The 18,990-nt window shown below is 45.1% G+C and overlaps 1 protein-coding gene across 2 annotated transcripts in view; it reads left to right on the top strand.

The window, feature by feature from the left end:
- Window positions 1-18,990, top strand: part of SEMA3F (semaphorin 3F) — a 163,401-nt gene that overhangs the window by 91,029 nt on the left and 53,382 nt on the right. For both annotated transcript variants that reach the window (XM_054976293.1, XM_054976294.1), the window contains exons 3-4: window positions 16,890-17,050; window positions 18,207-18,269. In XM_054976293.1, coding sequence (XP_054832268.1) covers window positions 16,890-17,050; window positions 18,207-18,269 — 224 coding nt within the window. The remainder of the gene's footprint in view (window positions 1-16,889; window positions 17,051-18,206; window positions 18,270-18,990) is intronic.

An 18,990-nucleotide genomic window follows, 5' to 3' on the forward strand; every position in this document is an offset into this window, starting at 1 on the left:
AAAGTACATAAATGAATTTAGTCTCTTCAGTGAACAATGGGCCCAAATCTGGGAAGCACAGTCTCCATGTGTGGCGGGCAGTGGTTGGCGGTCAACCAGCTCATGCTTTTCACCAACTGAGTTAAGAGGAGTCTGTGGCTGGAGAAGAATATTAGGTAGCTGTGGGTCTATTAGTGACAAGTGGCCATCAACTGATTTATATTATCCGTATCAAAAATGAAGGGGCATATCCTGCCTTCACGAGACAGAATTATCATGTTTGTATCTCACCCTCCCTCTGAAGATTTCAGAGAAGCATGATGGTGCTATTTTATCTTCATAATAGCCTTCTAGTCTGAAACACTGGCTTGGCCAAGAGAACTTAGTAAGCTTTACCAGTGGGCAGGGATTTCAACCCTGACCCAAGTTCTCCAACACTCTGACCATCACACCACACTGACTCTGATGTCAGTTCAGTGAACTCTCCTAATCATGCTGCACTGATGTTCTGGAAGGGAGGGGGTATCAGTGAAACTGGTATGGGTGAAAGAGGGGGAAGATAGTGTGGGATGGGCACTTGAATTCCAAAGTGGATGGCGAGTATAGCTAGATGGAGGCAGGTCTGTTGTATTTCTGGGGACACTGTGGGTGATAATGAAACTCTGGCTTAGACCCAAGGCATCTGTAGAACTCCTGGCTGCCATCTGTGTGCCTCATTTACTGCCTGAATATTCATGACCCTCATTAAACTCTTTCAAGCACTTCTCCAGCATATGAGCTAAAAATAACTGGGAAAGGGGGGACTTCCCCCATATAGTATAAAGCACCCACAGTCTAGTTAAGATGAGCCACTGTCTGTCAAAAACAGCCCTCCTTTACCCGGCTGCAGCTTCCAAATGGAACAAGGACGTCTTTAAAAAAAGATGTTTTATATTGGTAAAAGTCAGGGCAATGTGTGTAGTCCTTCTCCTCCTGGATCCACGTGTGCTTTCACTCCCTTTCCCCATCCTTTCTTGGCCAAATTCTCAAGCATTTCAGAGAGGCTCTGTTGAGGGCACTTTGAGAATCTGTGATTACAGGCTGTTACTACTTGTCACAGACAAACTGGTATGAGGGGAGCCAGAGAGTTTCTAAAGTCTCCCTACTGAGTATGTGAGAAGTGCCAACATGTGGGAGGGACTTAAGAGCTGAAATTTTTTTAAAAATTGCGTACATTTGACATGTTTTCAGAATTTATTTTTTCAGATCTGAAAAAAATCACAAGTTGCTTTTGACATTTAACTTTAAGGGAGTCTTTCATACCTAAATCTGAAGATCTTTTCTGATGAGGTTCAAGATCAAAAAATGCTAAATACCAACTTGCCAAATTCTCTTCTTTTGTTCCTTTTTTCTTCCCCTAAATCCTCTAATTGCTTCCATAACTAGTGATATTTTTAAAAAAGCAGGAGAACATCTGCTTTGTTATTTTTATTTATTTATTGCTAACAGATGTGAAATGGGAGATGCATGAGTGGCAGAAACTGGGAGATGGATGCACATCAGGAGAAGATTGAAGGAGCTGGCTAGCAGCTGGCCATCTCCAGCAGTGGGCCAGCTCATGCCACACAGCGTATGAGGATTCCCAACATCTGCATGGGTCATCTTTTTTATAAGGCAAATGGAATAGGATGACCTCTAAGCATGTAGTCACTGAATCTCTGAGGGAGAAAAGTTTCCTTCCTTGATGGCTTCTTCCATGGGAGCATGACAGTCACACAAGCACTCAACTAAGGTTCAAAGGCAGAAGAAGAGCAGTCTCCGTGCCACATAAATGGATGTGGATTAATTTGGAGTCATTATGAGAAGGCCAGCCTTTGAAGGACATAAGGCAAAACAGCTTTGGATGCCATTGAAGAGCAGCAAATGATTTAGTTCATTGCTACATTTATAATCTTTATGGGAAGTGTGCAAGATGATAACTCTTGACATAATAGTATGGGAAGAGCTCAAAAATAGGAGGACCCAACAACCTTACAATATATGTAATCATCGGTATGATGTATGAAACAAACTATGGCTGTAGTGTATATATAAAACACACCTTGATATTTGAATCAACACTTAACTGTGATATAAGGGCTTAGATGTTCACAGCTTGTCAGCTACAGTGTTAATGCTGAGTGTATTTTTTCAGCATAGTTTGTGTAGTTCCCAAGTCATCTTAGAATCAGGAGACTTGCTGGGGGGGGGCGGGTTGGAGGTGGAATCCCAGCCTGCTCCCGGTGTAGTTCCATGTCAAACAAGCTGCTAAATTATGTGAGGCACACACAGCTGGCTCACAGTGCCAAAAAAGCACGAGAGCCTTGTAGGGGTTATGTATGGAGAGTGTTCTTTTGGATGCTTTCCTTCTAAGAGCTCTCAGCATGAACCTTATGCTAGGAGCGTTTATTAAATGGCCTGGAGCCAAGGACAACAGGAGGCAAGGATCCAAGCAGGGGACAGGTAGTAGAGAAGGGAGAGAGAGGAGCAACTTTGGCACATTCCAGGGAGATCACATATTCAATAACTCCAGTACCCAGCACTAGTTAAAGACAGAGAAGTACACAATTTCCTGCATAGTTTTTTTAAAGGAGTAGAATCTCTGTCCTGTGTGTACACTTTGCAACTTCTCATTGCTACTGTTTTGTAAATATATCTGTATGGACTACAGCAAGGCAAATATGCACAAGCAGATATAACACCTGTTTATGAGCTCCCTGTGATACTCCAGGGTGCTTCTACATCAGAGTGATTTTTCGTGGTTGTCTGATATGATTCTGTATGAAATTGCCCTTGCAACAGAGATTCTAGACAGCCAGGGGCAATATGTTTTCTCACCCCTTTCAGCAGTGGTTTCCTTTTTAAACTTGATGCACATTGAAGCTTGCCCCCCGCTCATGTTTTCATGTGACCCTCAGGTTCTCCACAGTCCCTGCTTTTTGAAGAAGAAGAAGAAGAAGCCAGAATATATTGGGCCATTATTATTAATGGAGGAAAATATCCAGAGGGGGGATTTTTCAAGCAAACCACCAAAATTTCAGAGAGCCTAGTCCATCCTGTCCACAAAAAACTTCCCAAGTTTCAAGAAGATTGGAACCTAGAGTCCAGTTCTATGGACCCCTGAGCAAGGTAACCCCAGCCACTCTCCATTGTTTCGTATAGGAGAAACATTTCCAAGGCTTTCCAGGTAAAGAAACCTCAAGCAAATGGAACACACACACGGTCCAAAGCCACTTCCCAATGCAAGCTGAACCAACAAAGCCCAACAGAACCAAACTGAAGCAAGGAAGGGCACTGTTACAAACCCAACAAAACCAGTGCCACTCAACGAACCCAGGCAGGCAGAACCCAGGGACAATGTAACCACAATAGAACCAACCCAAACTGCAGAATCCCAGCAGAACCAGTGTCAAAAAAACAAACTGAAACAAATTGAAGAAAGGAAGGACACTGTTATAAGCCCAGAAGAACCAACAACGAACAAGTCTGGGAAGCCTGCAAAGGGGGGAGACCTCACTCATTCGCTCCCCCTCCTTCCTGCCTCACTCCTCCCCTGGGCATAAAAAGCCTAGGAAAGCCTTGGAAAGTTGGAGAGAGGAAGGGCTTTCCAGAGTAGCCAGCCAGCTTTAGAAAGGCCATAGTTACATTTGCCAGATAAACCTAATTTTATATGGGCTTCTCTAATGTTATTTGGCATAACCGGATAATTCCAAATTGGCAATTATCTGATATATATTTGGTATACCAAATGCCAAATTGCACTCCCCTAAAAGAAACAATATTTGCAGTGACACCTCCAGCAATCCTCACCCCATGCCTAAAAGGCAAGGTAAACTGTTGGTGATTCTCTTCTCTTTTTTTTAACTCACAAGCATGAATAATGCTAGATAGGAATAATGCAGTGTCTTTACAACCTTGAGAAAATCCTCCTCTAATGATCCACTCCCCTCTCTATAAAAAGGAGACAATTCTCTATCTTTTTAAAACCTTGAATATGAATAACACTAGATATGAACAATCTTTTTAAAATTATCCTCTGTCCAGTCCCCTCCCCTTTGTCTAAAAGGCAAGTGATTTCCCTCTGTAATATTAACTTCTGCAGGGGATTGATCCCTTGCAACCATCCACACATGCACAAATGGACTTGTTTGGCATGTCTTGCCAAGTCATTTCTTATAAGGAGTGGGCTTGAGGTATCCCATCACACCTCCAGCTTTCCTAGGTCATCATGTGTGAGTTTCCATTTGCTGCCTTCTGGGTAACAGCAAACATCCATTTTGTGACACATTCAAGGTCTTTCAAGGCTTTCCATCAGCTATGATTCTGTTCCCTGGGAAACCACAGTAATGATTGCTGTGAACCCAGAGCCCTTCACAATATGTTCACTGCCTACAGACAGGATCCTCCAAAGATTGTAATTGTCACACTTTTGTACAACCATCCCAAATTATAAGATTGCATTTCCATATTGGTTTTTAATGAAAGTGGCTTGGGTCCAGACTAGATGTTTCCAGGGGGGGCAAAGATTTCCATCCATGGGTCACAATCCACCCTAGTGTCAGCCTGAAACATTCTCCCAAATCCTTTTCTTGCAGGAGAGGGGACTCCCCAGAAACAGAATTTTGGAGTCATTTGGGGATCCTATGGAAGAGGCACACAGGAAAATTATGCTTCATGAACAAAAAGCTGCACCTGTGGAAATGTTACCCTGGATCCAACCCAATGTAATGATGGAAATAGGTAACCTAAGTAGGAAATACTTGAACTCTGGAGAAGATCCTAGAGCTTTGCAGTACGTTGGTCATGTTCAAGCCTGACCCTTCTGAGACTGGACATTTTCCAACTGTTTCTCATCAAGTTTTTAAAAAACAAGTAGGGAAATGTGCCATATGGAACATATCTCAAATAGAGGAACAAATATGGCATTCCTTATCTACACTGCCACACTTTGGTTAGATTTTGTGCCTTAGTTAGCTCAGCTGATTTAAATCTCTTGCAAAGTCCTATCTGAGAAGGATATAGGCAAAGGAGAGAGAAATTATAAATAGCCTAGTGTAGAAGTGTGTCTCCAGCTAGTGGCTGATTACAGCAAAGATATGAAATTGTGTGCTGTGTTACTAGTGTCACTCTTTTGACAGTGCTTCTGGTCAGTGTCTGGCAGAGGAGGGATAGCCTTGACAGAACGATGGTTGTTGTTGATGGGATAATTGGTACTCCTGCAGTGTTTCTCCTGCTTCTGTAGGTTTGCTGTTCAGTCAAGTAGCAGAAACAATATCATCCAGTTTGGGAGGTGATGAAGACTCGTCCCACACCAGGAAGAGCAAAGGAGTTAAGCCAACAAATGCTGAAGTTTATCTGGTGACTGAACCTGTTCACAGGATTCAAGACCATTTTGAAAACAATGGAGGCACAATAAAAGCACTGAAAGCCACAGGGCTAATCCGGCTTTTTGTTCACCCTTCCGTAGCTGGCCTCTGGTCCATGACCAAATCTTAGTTCCCTCTCATGGCAACTAAGCTTCTTTTCACACCCTCTTATGAGGGATTCTGTCAAAAGGCTTTTTTGAAAGTGCAAATAAAATGGTGCCCCATAATTCCCCCCTTTGCTGCTGCTGCTGGGTTGTGGGTGCATTAATAATGTATGAGGCCACCTTTTGCCCTGTGTTTCCAAACACAAGCATCCTGCCCTGGCTCACCTCTACCGCCCCCATCCTGATGGCTCAGGGCATTGTTTATTTCAGTGAATGCCAGTCTACACATTGTTATCTATGTATGAGGCTGCAGCGAAGGGGGGCTTGGTTAAGATCTGTTACAGATCTGTTATTTATTTTATTTAGCTTGTGTTTTCTGTCTTAGTCTAGCTCAGCAGCATGGTGTGAGTACAGAAGCAGTATGTGTAGCCAATAGAAGCACATCCTGTCATCTGGACAAAGGCAGCCAGCACACATTTTAAAAGTGCACTTACATTTCCTTTAATGCATTCATCTGCCCCTGCATATACCAGCCTAACAAAATTAACCTCCTTTCTTCTTTCTGGGTTAACCTGCTTTAGAAAATCAAGTACAATGATTGCCCCTGGCTGATATTGGGATATACATTGCCAGATCCTCAGCATCTTGTGAACAGATGAAGCTGCCTGATACTAACTCAGACAGTCTAGCTCAGTATTGTCTTCTCTGCGTGGTGGCAGCTCTCCAGGGTCTCAGGGAGAGAAAGCATCTTGTAATGTCAATTGGGAGAGCCGTTGGCGGAGATTAGACCAGCACCAGTGCTGCTGGCATCACACTAACTTTGGCTGTGATTCCTGCTGCATCAGTGAAGATACCCAGGAGGTGGGGGAGCCGGATGGAAGGAACTGTAGTCCACCCTCTCCTTCATGGTAGGCAGCCCCTTTTTCTGGTAAAAGCCCTGCTCAGTGACTAAAACTCAAGAGAAAGCATTGTGTACCAGCTGTAAATACCAGATAGCATGAAGTGGAGATGTCTATTGGTAATCATGCAGCAACGGGCCACAGCCAATGTTGAATTGTTCATACCTGTCTTATATTAAAGCCATAGTTTGTGTACACATTAGGTATTATTTAGTGTCACTCATTTGAGAATGTGTACATGATGTCTGTTTGTTGCTACATGCTTTTTCCTACATGGAATGTATCTGTGGGTAAGAAAAATGTCACATATGCAGTGTTCTTTCATAGCTACCTAACTGCCTCACTAGCTCCTATTCTGCAATAACCAGAGTCAGACTTGTCTTTAAGCCACTTTGCCATGGAATCAGTTACCACAGAAGATACGTCCTTTGGTGAGTTCCATTGTTTCATTTAGACTCACATATTTCTTCCTTGCTCTTTTGAGGCTCAGGGCAGAAGTAGACCATGAGTCTTCCTCTAGTCAGGAGCCTTGAGGGCATATACACACACACACATATATACACATACATATATACGTATGAGAGAGAGAGAGAGAGAGAGAGACATGCGTACTTACCCCCAGAAACGCATTTGAAGGGGAGGTCACAAAATTCCCTATGGACATGAATATGAGGAACAGAGAAGCAGAAATTCTGTAATTTTTGTGTATGAAAAGTCTGTGCCTACAATGTAGATATCAGCTCAGAGTGATTACCTAGGAATGTTCTGTGTTCATACTGTGAGCTGTGTGCCAAGGAGAATCTTGATGGATGGTACCTTTTAGTTTGAGATCCACCACTTGTGAGTGTTGTTGATACAGGGTAGGTAGTGGAAAAGAAGCATTTTCAAACTAAATGTACATTCTACCAATTACAGGTTTCCCGGTATTATAAACACAGGAAGACACCCAAACAAACAAGTTGATCATACTTGTAAATATGGCCTAACAGAAGCAGTAAATTTTCAGAATGTAGCAGAATACATTGTTTAAACTCTGTTTCAAATAAGAGACAAAAGATCTTGAGTGAGCATATTTATGGAATACATTTGAGTAGTTGATTTCCTAGTTTTGATAGAAGCATGGGTACGTGGTAGGGGTGTGCAAGCCAAAAATTTTCGGCTATAGCCGAAAGTAGAAAGCCGAAAGAAGATTCTCTATCGTTAAAGCCGAAAGCCGAAACAAGAATCTCTTTCGGCTTTCGGCTTTCGGGATTCTTTCGGCATTATTTCGGCATTCTTTCGGCTTTTTTCTATGGGAAAATGCCTCCGTCTTCCAGGACGCCTGGAGGAGGCATTTTCCCACCGAATAAGCCCAAAATTGGTGGGGACCTTCCTCTAACCCTTCTCTAACAACCACCCAAGTTTCAGACAGATTGAACTTTGGGGGGCCATGTTATGGACCCCCAAAGCAGGTCCCCCCATCCTCCCATAAGAAAGCGAAGGAGCAGCATATTGTTAGCATGCTGCTGCTCATCTTTCTTCATTATTTCCTATGGGGAAAAAATGAAGAGGCAGGCTTCCTTTGCCAGGGGTGGCATTTTGCATGCAAAATGCCCCCTTACCCTCAGGGGCCCTTCTCCCACCCCTCCTCCCACCCCCCACCAAGGCTCAGCCTGCTCCCACTTGGGGGGGCCATTTCATGGCCTCCCCAAGTAGGTGCTCTAATCTCTACCACTGACAGCTGGGGGAGGCTTGTGTTGCCAGGGATGGCATTTTGCATGCAAAATGCCCCCCCAACTCTCTGGGGCCCTTCTCCCACCCCTCCTCCCACCCCCCACCAAGGCTCAGCCTGCTCCCACTTGGGGGGGGGCATTTCATGGCCTCCCCAAGTAGGTGCTCTGCTCTCATCTCTACCACTGACAGCTGGGGGAGGCTTGTCTTGCCAGGGGTGGCATTTTGCATGCAAAATGCCCCCCAGCCCTCTGGGGCCCTTCTCCCACCCTTCCTCCCACCCCCCACCAAGGCTCAGACTGCTCCCACTTGGGGGGGGCATTTCATGGCCTCCCCAAGTAGGTCCTCTCAGCCCCTAAAGTCCACCCCTTACAGCCCCACACAAACCCAATTCCCCCCCAGCTGCCACACACAGACCCAAATCCCCACATTAGCCCCTCACAGACCCAAATCCACCCCCACCTGCCCCACACCCATAACCCCAGGAACAGGCTGGCAAAGGCCAGCCCTCTCCCTTTGTTCCCTATGCTGGGAACTTCTAAACTCTCTTTCCCTGGGCAATTCTGCACAGCCCAGGGGTGCCACAATGGTGGGCACACTTCTGAGTGCCAGCTGGTCCCTGTGAAAGAGCACCTGAACCACAGTCACCCTCCCTCAAATTCCCCCACCACCTACAGAGATGGCTGGCCAGCCAGCCCCATTGTTCCCTATGATGGGAACCAACTGCACAATAAAGAATAAAACAAGAACAACACAAAATAAAGTTTTTAAAAAATTATTTTCTCCCTTCCAAAGTACAAGTAGGCAAAGCATTATGACACATTACGCCAGCAGTCCCCCACACAGAAAAATTAAAACAAAACTCACTTAACATCAGAGAATCACAAAACACGATTCCTGTCAAAAACACTTTATTTCTTGAACAGCTTTAGGTTACACAGCAGGGGGGAACACCAAAGGGCATGGCAGCACTATCTTACACAAAAATAACACAACTCACTTAACATCAGAGAATCACAAAAGCACAATTCCTGTCAAAAAACACTTTATTTCTTGAACAGCTTTAGGCTACACAGCAGGGGGGGAACACCAAAGGGCATGGAAGCAGTATCTTACACAAAAATAACACAACTCACTTTACATTAAAGAATCACCCCAAAAAATTGCTGTCAAAAGCACTTTATTTCTGTAACTGCTTTAGGTTACACAGTAGGAAGGCACCACAGAGCAGGAAAGCAGTGTACTACACAAAAATAACACAACTCACTTCACATCAGAGAATCACACAAACACAATTGCTGTCAAAAACGGTGAAGTGGGTTGTATTATTTTTTGTAGTACATTGCTATCATGCCCTGTTGTGCCCTCCTACTGTGTAACCTAAAGCTGTTCAAGAAATAAAGTGTTTTTGCCAGGAATTGTGTTTTTGTGATTCTCTGATGTTAAGTGAGTTGTGTTATTTTTGTGTAAGATAGTGCTGCCATGCCCTTTGGTGTTCCCCCCTGCTGTGTAACCTAAAGCTGTTCAAGAAATAAAGTGTTTTTGACAGGAATTGTGCTTTGTGATTCTCTGATGTTAAGTGAGTTGTGTTATTTTTGTGTAAGATAGTGCTGCCATGCCCTTTGGTGTTCCCCCCTGCTGTGTAACCTAAAGCTGTTCAAGAAATAAAGTGTTTTTGACAGGAATCATGCTTTGTGATTCTCTGATGTTAAGTGAGTTGTGTTATTTTTCTGTGTGGGGGACTGCTGGTGTAATGTGTCATAATGCTTTGCCTACTTGTACTTTGCAGCTGGCGACAAATAGGGCGTGGGCGTGTCCGGCAGCCGGCTAAATACCTGGCCGCCAGACCTTGGGGAAGACTGCGGCTACGGGCTCCGCAGCCTGCCCCGCCCCCCGCCGGCTCAACTCCGGGCTGCCCGATTGGCTGGCCCAAAGTTTGAACCGATTGGTTGCTGGCTCGCCCGGGGCATGCCGGGCGAGCCAGCGAGCAAAGCAACCGCCGCGTCCAGCCGCCCCTCCGCCCGCCGGCGGCAACGGGAGCCCTCGGTAAGTCTGGGACCCCCATTTCTTGTTTTATTCTTTGTTGTGCAGTTGGTTCCCATCATAGGGAACAATGGGGCTGGCTGGCCAGCCATCTCTGTAGGTGGTGGGGGAATTTGAGGGAGGGTGTCTGTGGTTCAGGTGCTCTTTCACAGGGACCAGCTGGCACTCAGAAGTGTGCCCACCATTGTGGCACCCCTGGGCTGTGCAGAATTGCCCAGGGAAAGAGAGTTTAGAAGTTCCCAGCATAGGGAACAAAGGGAGAGGGCTGGCCTTTGCCAGCCTGTTCCTGGGGTTATGGGTGTGGGGCAGGTGGGGGTGGATTTGGGTCTGTGAGGGGCTAATGTGGGGATTTGGGTCTGTGTGTGGCAGCTGGGGGGGAATTGGGTTTGTGTGGGGCTGTAAGGGGTGGACTTTAGGGGCTGAGAGGACCTACTTGGGGAGGCCATGAAATGCCCCCCCCAAGTGGGAGCAGTCTGAGCCTTGGTGGGGGGTGGGAGGAAGGGTGGGAGAAGGGCCCCAGAGGGCTGGGGGGCATTTTGCATGCAAAATGCCACCCCTGGCAAGACAAGCCTTCCCCAGCTGTCAGTGGTAGAGAAAAGAGCACCTACTTGGGGAGGCCATGAAATGGCCCCCCCAAGTGGGAGCAGTCTGAGCCTGGGTGGGGGGTGGGGGGAAGGGTGGGAGAAGGGCTCCTGAGGGCTTGGGGGCATTTTGCATGCAAAATGCCACCCCTGGCAACACAAGCCTCCCCCAGCTGTCAGTGGTAGAGATTAGAGCACCTACTTGGGGAGGCCATGAAATGGCCCCCCCAAGTGGGAGCAGGCTGAGCCTTGGTGGGGGGTGGGAGGAGGGGTGGGAGAAGGGCCCCTGAGGGTGAGGGGGCATTTTGCATGCAAAATGCCACCCCTGGCAAAGGAAGCCTGCTTCTTCATTTTTTCCCCATAGGAAATAATGAAGAAGATGAGTAGCAGCATGCTAACAATATGCTGCTCCTTCGCTTTCTTATGGGAGGATGGGGGACCTGCTTTGGGGGGCCATAACATGGCCCCCCAAAGTCCAATCTGTCTGAAACTTGGGTGGTTGTTAGAGAAGGGTTAGAGGAAGGTCCCCACCAATTTTGGGCTTATTCGGTGGGAAAATGCCTCCCCCAGACGTCCGGGAAGACGGAGGCATTTTCCCATTGAAAAGCCAAAAGAAAGCCGAAAGAATCCCGAAACGTTTCGGCTTTTTTCTTTCGGCTACCCGAAACGTTTCGGCATTCCCCGAAAGAAGCCGAAACACTTTTGTTTCGGCATTCTTTCGGCATTCTGAATGCCGAAACGCACATCCCTAGTACGTGGTTAGATTATTATTGGAAACACTGGATGTTGGTGAAATGGTGTCATTTAGCATTGGATTGTTGTTCAAATCCCTTTCATACAAAAAGGTCATAGCAACTGAGCATGAAATCACACACGGCATTAAAACATAGAAAACTACATGTTTCGGTGAATTTCCTCTCGTGCTATATTTCTCTCTTTATCCTCTTACAGTCCTTCACACTTTACAATTTGCCCCACTGGTCTTGATACCACTGGCTGATCAGCTGTAATGACACCATGGGGTTTTGCACTCAAGGGTGTTATGATTCCATTGGTTTCTGTTGCCATAGCTGGTTTGATGTCTTTGAGTGGTTGGACAGCATGGAGTGAGGCAGCTAAGCCATAAAGGGAGTGGTTAGAATTTGAGTATCAAAGTCCTTTGCAACTGTTGCTTAATTAAGTCGCATAATAATTGCCTGCACAACTTAATTTAATTTAAGCAATTTCAGCACCTTTTGATGAACATAAATGAAGTAAATAAATAATAAATATAGCTGAAGATAGAGGGCAGATAAAAAGGTAGATTGGTGGATGGATAAGAAGAAAAGGAAGCAAGGAAAGGAAATGGGGCTGCCAGGAAGAAGGAACATGGAAACAAACAGTATGGAGAGGATACAAAAGAAACTAAGATGCCCTTTGCAAGTCCCTGTAGGTTCCCCACCATGCAACTGAGCCAGGCTCAGTTGGCACTGTGCAACTTGACCAGATTTTTTCCAAGGAGTGTCTAGTGGGGGAGGGAAAGCTGATGACAAGAGGGGCAAATAAAGGTAGGTTGACTTGGTGGGAAGGAGAGAAGGAAGCAGGAAAGAGGGAGATGCTATGGGAGCTTTCAGGGAAATAGTGAGGAGTAAATTAGGTGCCCCCACAAGTTTTTGAGGGTCCCCCACTTGTTTCACTCTACTGCACAGAATTTATTGAATTGAATGTCTTTTATTCCAGCCTCTCCTTACATGAAGATTTATTCTAGGCTATGGTATTTCTAGGGTCTGTGGATTGTAAGCCCACATACTGTGTAATGAAATTCTCCTTTCTAACATACAATTAATTAATGTAATTTAAGCTGTGAGGTAACAATCTGCCAAGGCCACCGGAGAATCCATGACAGTGCTGGTTTTTAAGTTTAGCATTCTCAGGCTCATGTCTAACGCATTACCCTCTGGATCACACTGGGTCCCTTGCAAGTGTTGCTGTGCTTAGAGGCACATGAGTTGGAACAAGCTCCAAGGAATCCAGAGCTCAACAAATCCCAACGTGCCCTGCATTGACTGGAACAGAATGCCTAATATGAAGCCATGTAGTTTCCATGGTACCTGGAGTAAGAAACCTGTGTCTCTGCATTAAGTTGTCCTGAAGAGTAGTATATAAATTGAATGTTATTAATTTGGGGGCTTGACACTTGCCATGTAAGAGGTATACTCAGATAAGAGGCATACTCAGTAATCAAAACAAGAATTGAAAATATTCTATTGTTTGACATTTTTATTACAACTAATCTGAACTGAAATATGAAAAACAGTCAGTAATATTTAAGGGCATACAAAAACACCTTGTTGTTTTTTTCATTTTAAAATCTTGATTCAGTTTCTTTAATATCAGAATTAAAGTAAGTTAACCCATCTAGTGCCTTGACCTGGATAGCCCAGGTGAGCCTGATCTCGTCAGATCTCAGAAGCTAAGCAGGGTTGGCCTTGGTTAGTAATTGGATGGGAGACCTCCAGTGAAGACCAAGGCTGCAATGGCAAACCACTTCTATTAGTCTCTTGCCATGAAAACCCCACCACAGGTCTCCATAAGTCAGCTGTGACTTGAGGGAACTTTCTACCTCCAACCAATCTAGCAGTCACTTACCTTCCCACATACATCCAGTTGGGATGAAGTTCTCAAGGACTTGATCCCTCGTACAAGGGATCTTTCCTGCCAAATTGCAGAGAAATGTCTTCTCCAAACTGCAACACTGCTCTGTGTCGAGTTGGGAGCCGAGTTGGTTGGAAACAAGAGATCCACACCTCACATTTTTGTCTGTGCTTGCTCCATTTCAGCTAGCATCTTTCCTGTACACACTTTCCCAACTTGATACGAAGAGGTTTGTGGGTGGAGAGAAGCGGCTTTCACAGGGGCATAGTTTCCCAGTGGGTGGGAGGGAAGGCATCCTGCTTGGGCACAGGCACCCAAGCTTTCTGACTGATCAGTCCCTAAACTAAATGTCCACATGTGCAGCAACAACATTTGTGTAAGACATTAAAAGCTAATAATGGGAAATAAGGCAGGATATAAAATTCATTCCCTCTGACAATTACCCACTATGCTGCAGTAGCAGCATATCACTAGCATGCATTTAAAAATATATATTACACTCCCCTCCCTCAACTATCAGTGTCTTAAAAATATGGAATCAGGGTGGAGACAGAGACAGCAGAAGTGGCTCAGAAAGGTAGAAACTAGCCCACAATGCAAATCAGATTAAAATTTCGATGTAAAAGAAGTTTGAGAAACTTCAGGGAAACCACAAGAAACCAACAACTCTGCAAGGGATAGGCAACAGAGCTGTGAGAAAGCTCTAAAATGATCTAATTAACATAGGGACCCATCATGGTAAAAAGGCTGTTTGGAAGTCACCAATGTGGAGAAAGTGTCCCCATTACAAGAAGGTGTGACTGCATTGTCATGTTACTTTTTCCTCCTTTCCCAGAATGCTTAAGCAATTGAGGACGGTGTCTGTGTTTAAACGCACGCCTTGCTTTTCTGCTAAGGTGCTTGAAGCATTTTTCTCCTATCTTGACTCCCAGGAACAGGAACTGACCAGGAAAAAAAGGCTTCAGGCATCAAAATAAGGTACAGGATGGGGCAGGATGTAGCTCTCTGATTCACATGTTCCAATTTTGTTTAAAATAGGCTGGCATATAAACAGCAGCATAGACTTGGGACAGAAACACAAAATACTATATATGCCCCCTTCTGGCAAAAGACAGCATTGGCACTAGCCAGACGCGTAAATGTTTTGTTTGCATATGCTAGCATATCAGCAAGCAGCTTCACAGAAAGGACTGGGATGTAGGTACATGCCACATACACACCATGTCAGGCAGCACCTGCTGACTTTGTGCTGCACTACAATATGTAGGCACATGAGAGAAAGTCAGGTGGTCTAGGACCAAACCAATAATACTTGTTGTGGGTTTCCCGGGCTGTATAGCCATGGTCTTGGCATTGTAGTTCCTGATGTTTCGCCAGCAGCTGTGACTGGCATCTTCAGAGGTGTAGCACCAAAAGACAGAGATCTCTAAGTGTCACAGTGTGGAGAAGATGTTGGCAGGTAATTTATATCTACTCAGGAAGGTGGGTTTGGGCTGAGTCATCCTGTAAGAGTTTCCCAGGGTGTGGAATGCTAATAGAGGGAGGCTTCACTGTATCCTGAGAAGGTTTTTGCATATGGATTGGTGCTTGATATGCTAATCTTCTCTGCAGGGCTATTGTAGGATGTAGAGTATTTTGTTAGCCTGGTGTTTTTCAGGACTGGAAACCATGCTCTATTCATTCTTAAAGTCTCTTCTTTCCTGTTGAAATTGTGCTTATGCTTATGAATTTCAATGGCTTCCCTGTGCAGCCTGACAAAGTAGTTGGAAGTGTTGTCCAGTGTTTTAGTGTCCTGGAATAGGATACTGGGTCCTGTTTGAGTTAGGATATGTTCAGCCACTGCAGATTTTTCTGGATGGCCAAGTGTGCAGTGTCTTTCATGTTCTTTTATTCTTGTCTGGATGCTACGCTGTGTGGTCCCGATGTAAACTTGTCCACAGCTGCAGGGTATGCGATATACTCCTGCAGAGGTGAGAGGGTCTCTACTGTCTTTTGCTGATCTTCGCATTTGTTGTATTTTTCTGGTGGGTCTGAATACTATTTGTAGGTTGTGCTTTTTCATAAGCTTTCCCATCTGATCAGTGATTCCTTTGATATATGGCAAAAACACTTTTCCTGTGGGAGACTGTTTTTCCTTAGTTGTTTGATTTATCCTTGGTTTCATCACTCTTCTGATTTCATTTCTGAAGTAGCCATTTGCTTGAAGTGCATGGTTTAGATGATTAGTTTCCTCGTTGAGAAAGTGCGGTTCACATATCTGTCTTGCACAGTCTACTAATGTTTTTATTATGCCTCTTTTCTGTTGAGGGTGGTGATTGGAGTTTTTGTGTAAGTACCAATCCGTGTGAGTTGGTTTCCTGTAGACCTTGTGACCTAACTGAAAGTTTGCTTTGCGGATGACCAAGGTATCTAGAAATGGAAGTTTACCCTCGATTTTCCATGGTGAATTGTATGTTCAGGTGGATATTGTTGAAGTGGTTTAAAAACTACATCAATTCTTCCTCATCATGGCTCCAAATGAGCAGGCCACTGGGCTGGGCCACGGATCAGCTGGGCAAGGAGAAAGCCTTCTCCCTGCTGAGCGGAGCAGTGGACAGGCGGGCGCTGCACTACCACTGCCCCACACTTCAGTGAGCTGCCGGTCCAGGCTGCCCCATGCTGCAGCAGGCTGCTGGGCTGGGCCGCAGCAGGCTGCCTGGCTGGGCAGCCCTGCTCCTCAGTGGGCAGAGCAACCCTGCACTGCAGCAGGCTGGACAGCACCGTGCCACAGTGGGCCACCGTGGCAGGTGGCTCCACGTGGCAGGCCCGCCACAGCAGGCTCTTCGGCTGGTGGGCTCCTCAGCAGCAGGAAGGCTTGACACTGTGGCACTGGGTTTCCCATCATTGGCCCGGGTCTTCCTGGGCCTCCGAAAGTCCTGAGACAGCGGGGAGGCCTGGCACCACTGGGCCTTCCCACTACTGCATTGGGCCTTTCTGGGCTTGTGGAGGCTTTGAGGTGGCAGGGAGGCAAACCATTTTGCTCCCCTCACTTCTTATCCCCACATACTGTGCATGCACTGTGTTGTGTGCATGTGCAAGGATAAAAAGTGAGTCATCAGCAACATAGTTAGCCTTTTATATATTAGAGATATTCACCTACTTCTATAGAAAGCAAGCTTTTACTAGTAGCTGTCATACTACAAGCAACATTTTAATTGCCTGGACAATGGGAACCCTTTCTGTTATCTATTCAAAACTGAGCAAGCAAGAGTCCAAAGTTGATGGATACAACCCGTGATAATTTCATGCTGGTTAGTCAGCGAGGAGAGTTACAGCTGGACATATGCTTTCCATTAAAACCAACAAAAACAAATCATGAGTATAATCAAGAAAATTAATGTCAATTAATGATGATAAAGGAAAAAATATGTTAAAAACTAGAGTGAACTGAAAATGTTTTATGCCGTTCCCTACAAATCAAGCATGACATTTGAACACATTTGGCTGTGGCATCAAAAATAACTCTAGTAGGAGCCAACTAACCCTGGACCCCTTTCCCTGTGTTTGTTCCTCCAGAGCTCAAGGCCACTGGCACCGCTCACTTCTTCAATTTCCTGCTCAACTCAACAGATTATCGTATCCTGTTAAAGGACGAAGATCATGATCGTATGTATGTGGGGAGCAAAGACTACATCCTGTCTCTGGACCTTCATGACATCAATCGGGAGCCTTTGATTGTAAGGGTATTTCTCTTTTGCACCAGGAGCAGGGAGTAGGCAGGTAACCCCTGGATACATTCAGAGCAGGTAGAAAATTTTAGTTCAGTGAGGGGAAAAAGGCATCGCTGACTACATGCTGGGTTTCAAGTGAATGGATTATGGAGCAAATGCATCATAAGTAGGGGCAAAACTTACATTACTTTACAACTTTTGGCATTCTTTTCCAATTGTTGAACTTTTTCATTAAGTTTTTTAAACTCCGAGGAGATTTGTATTCCAGTTCTGGACAAAATTGCGCACACACCCTTCAAAACCAAGGTTTTTTAAAGGTTAATTAAATGATGGGGCATTGAGGGCGTAGCCTTGCTCATGCTTGCATTTTTTTAAAAAGGGCTACATGAGCGCTGCAGAATTTGAGCCCTAGTACAAATAAGTGCTTCATTCCTTTAAAAAAAATCTTTTCTACTGTATCTTTAATAAAATAGTTTCAAGGTAACCTGAATTTGGGTGGGGGATGAAACTGTGTCACTATCATTAATCCTGTTGCAATGTGATGTGCCTGAGTCACGAGCATAACCAACCACTGACAAAATGATGCAGTTTTGGCGCAGGCAATTATTGGAATGATATTTTCCCAACAGTCCATGGTCTAATTGCTATTAATTGTGATATCCCCACAACATAAGTTCCACTAGGATTGCCAACTCTGACTTGGGGAATTTTTTGGAAATTTGGGAGTGATGCCTGGGGAGGGTGGAGTTTGGGGAGGGGAGGAAGCTGAGTGGGGATACAATGCCATAAAGTCCACCCTCTGAAGCTGCCATTTTTTCCAAGGGACCCGATCTCTGTAGTCCAGAAATCAACTGTAATTGTAGTAGAACCCCAGGCCTCACCTGGATGTTGGGAACCCTACATGCCACAGTTAGGAAACACTTAGAACTAAAAAATAATGGAGCATTTGTTGCTTTACAAACTGATCCTGTTGAACAAGCCTTAATGCCTTCTAATTTAAAGCTTACCTTCCCAGGAGACTAGCTGGACTGAGGTTGGGAAGAGTCTTCTCCTTGTGCTTAGGTATCAGCTGGCACAAGATGAAAGCCCTTCCCAGCTTGCCTTAGTGTGATTTTCTTGGAAATTACAGCCACATGGTTGAAGATGTCATTTTGTTTGGCAGATCCATTGGCCTGCATCCCAGCAAAGAATAGATGAGTGTATCCTATCGGGAAAGAACAGCAATGTAAGTACCTATGGTGCAAGCCTCAGGCTTAAGGAACGTGTGTGGGAGAATGATGGAAGGAGGATCCAGAGAATGGCTTCTAGCTTTAGATATTCCATCCTCCCAAAGATCTTTAAGACTTCAGTGTGAACAATGACACTTACTGTTGCTCACTTCTTCACTGTGAGTTCCCATCAGCAAGGTGAGCAAATGCCGATTGCTCAGTCTCGAATCCTTTGGTTTCTTATCTCCATAGTCATAGCCTAGGGAACTGGCTTTGGGGTGCTATATCTGCTTGCATTATGGGAGAGACCAGATAACAAAACTATCAGTGGATAAAAAAAGTTGTCATGGAAATGATGCCAACAGTTTGCACTGATACTGGCTTCTAGAGGCCACTGTATGGTGTACCTTGGCACTCAATCATGGGCATACCTGTGCTGGAAAAGAACATGAAAGACACTGCAGACTTGGACAACCTGAAAAATCAGCAGTGGCTGAACATAGCCTAACACAAACAGGGCACAGTATCTTATTCCAGGACACCAAAATACTGGACAACACTTCCAACTACTTTGTCAGACTGCACAGGGAAGCCATTGAAATTCACAAGCATAAGCAAAACTTCAACAGGAAAGAAGAAACCTTAAGAATGAACAGAGTATGGTTTCCAGTTCGGAAAAACACCAGGCTAACAAAACATTCTATCCCCAACAATAGCCCTGCAGAGAAGATTAGCACA

Source organism: Eublepharis macularius, chromosome 4 (assembly GCF_028583425.1).
Source record: "Eublepharis macularius isolate TG4126 chromosome 4, MPM_Emac_v1.0, whole genome shotgun sequence".
Classification (NCBI taxonomy): Eukaryota; Metazoa; Chordata; class Lepidosauria; order Squamata; family Eublepharidae; genus Eublepharis; species Eublepharis macularius.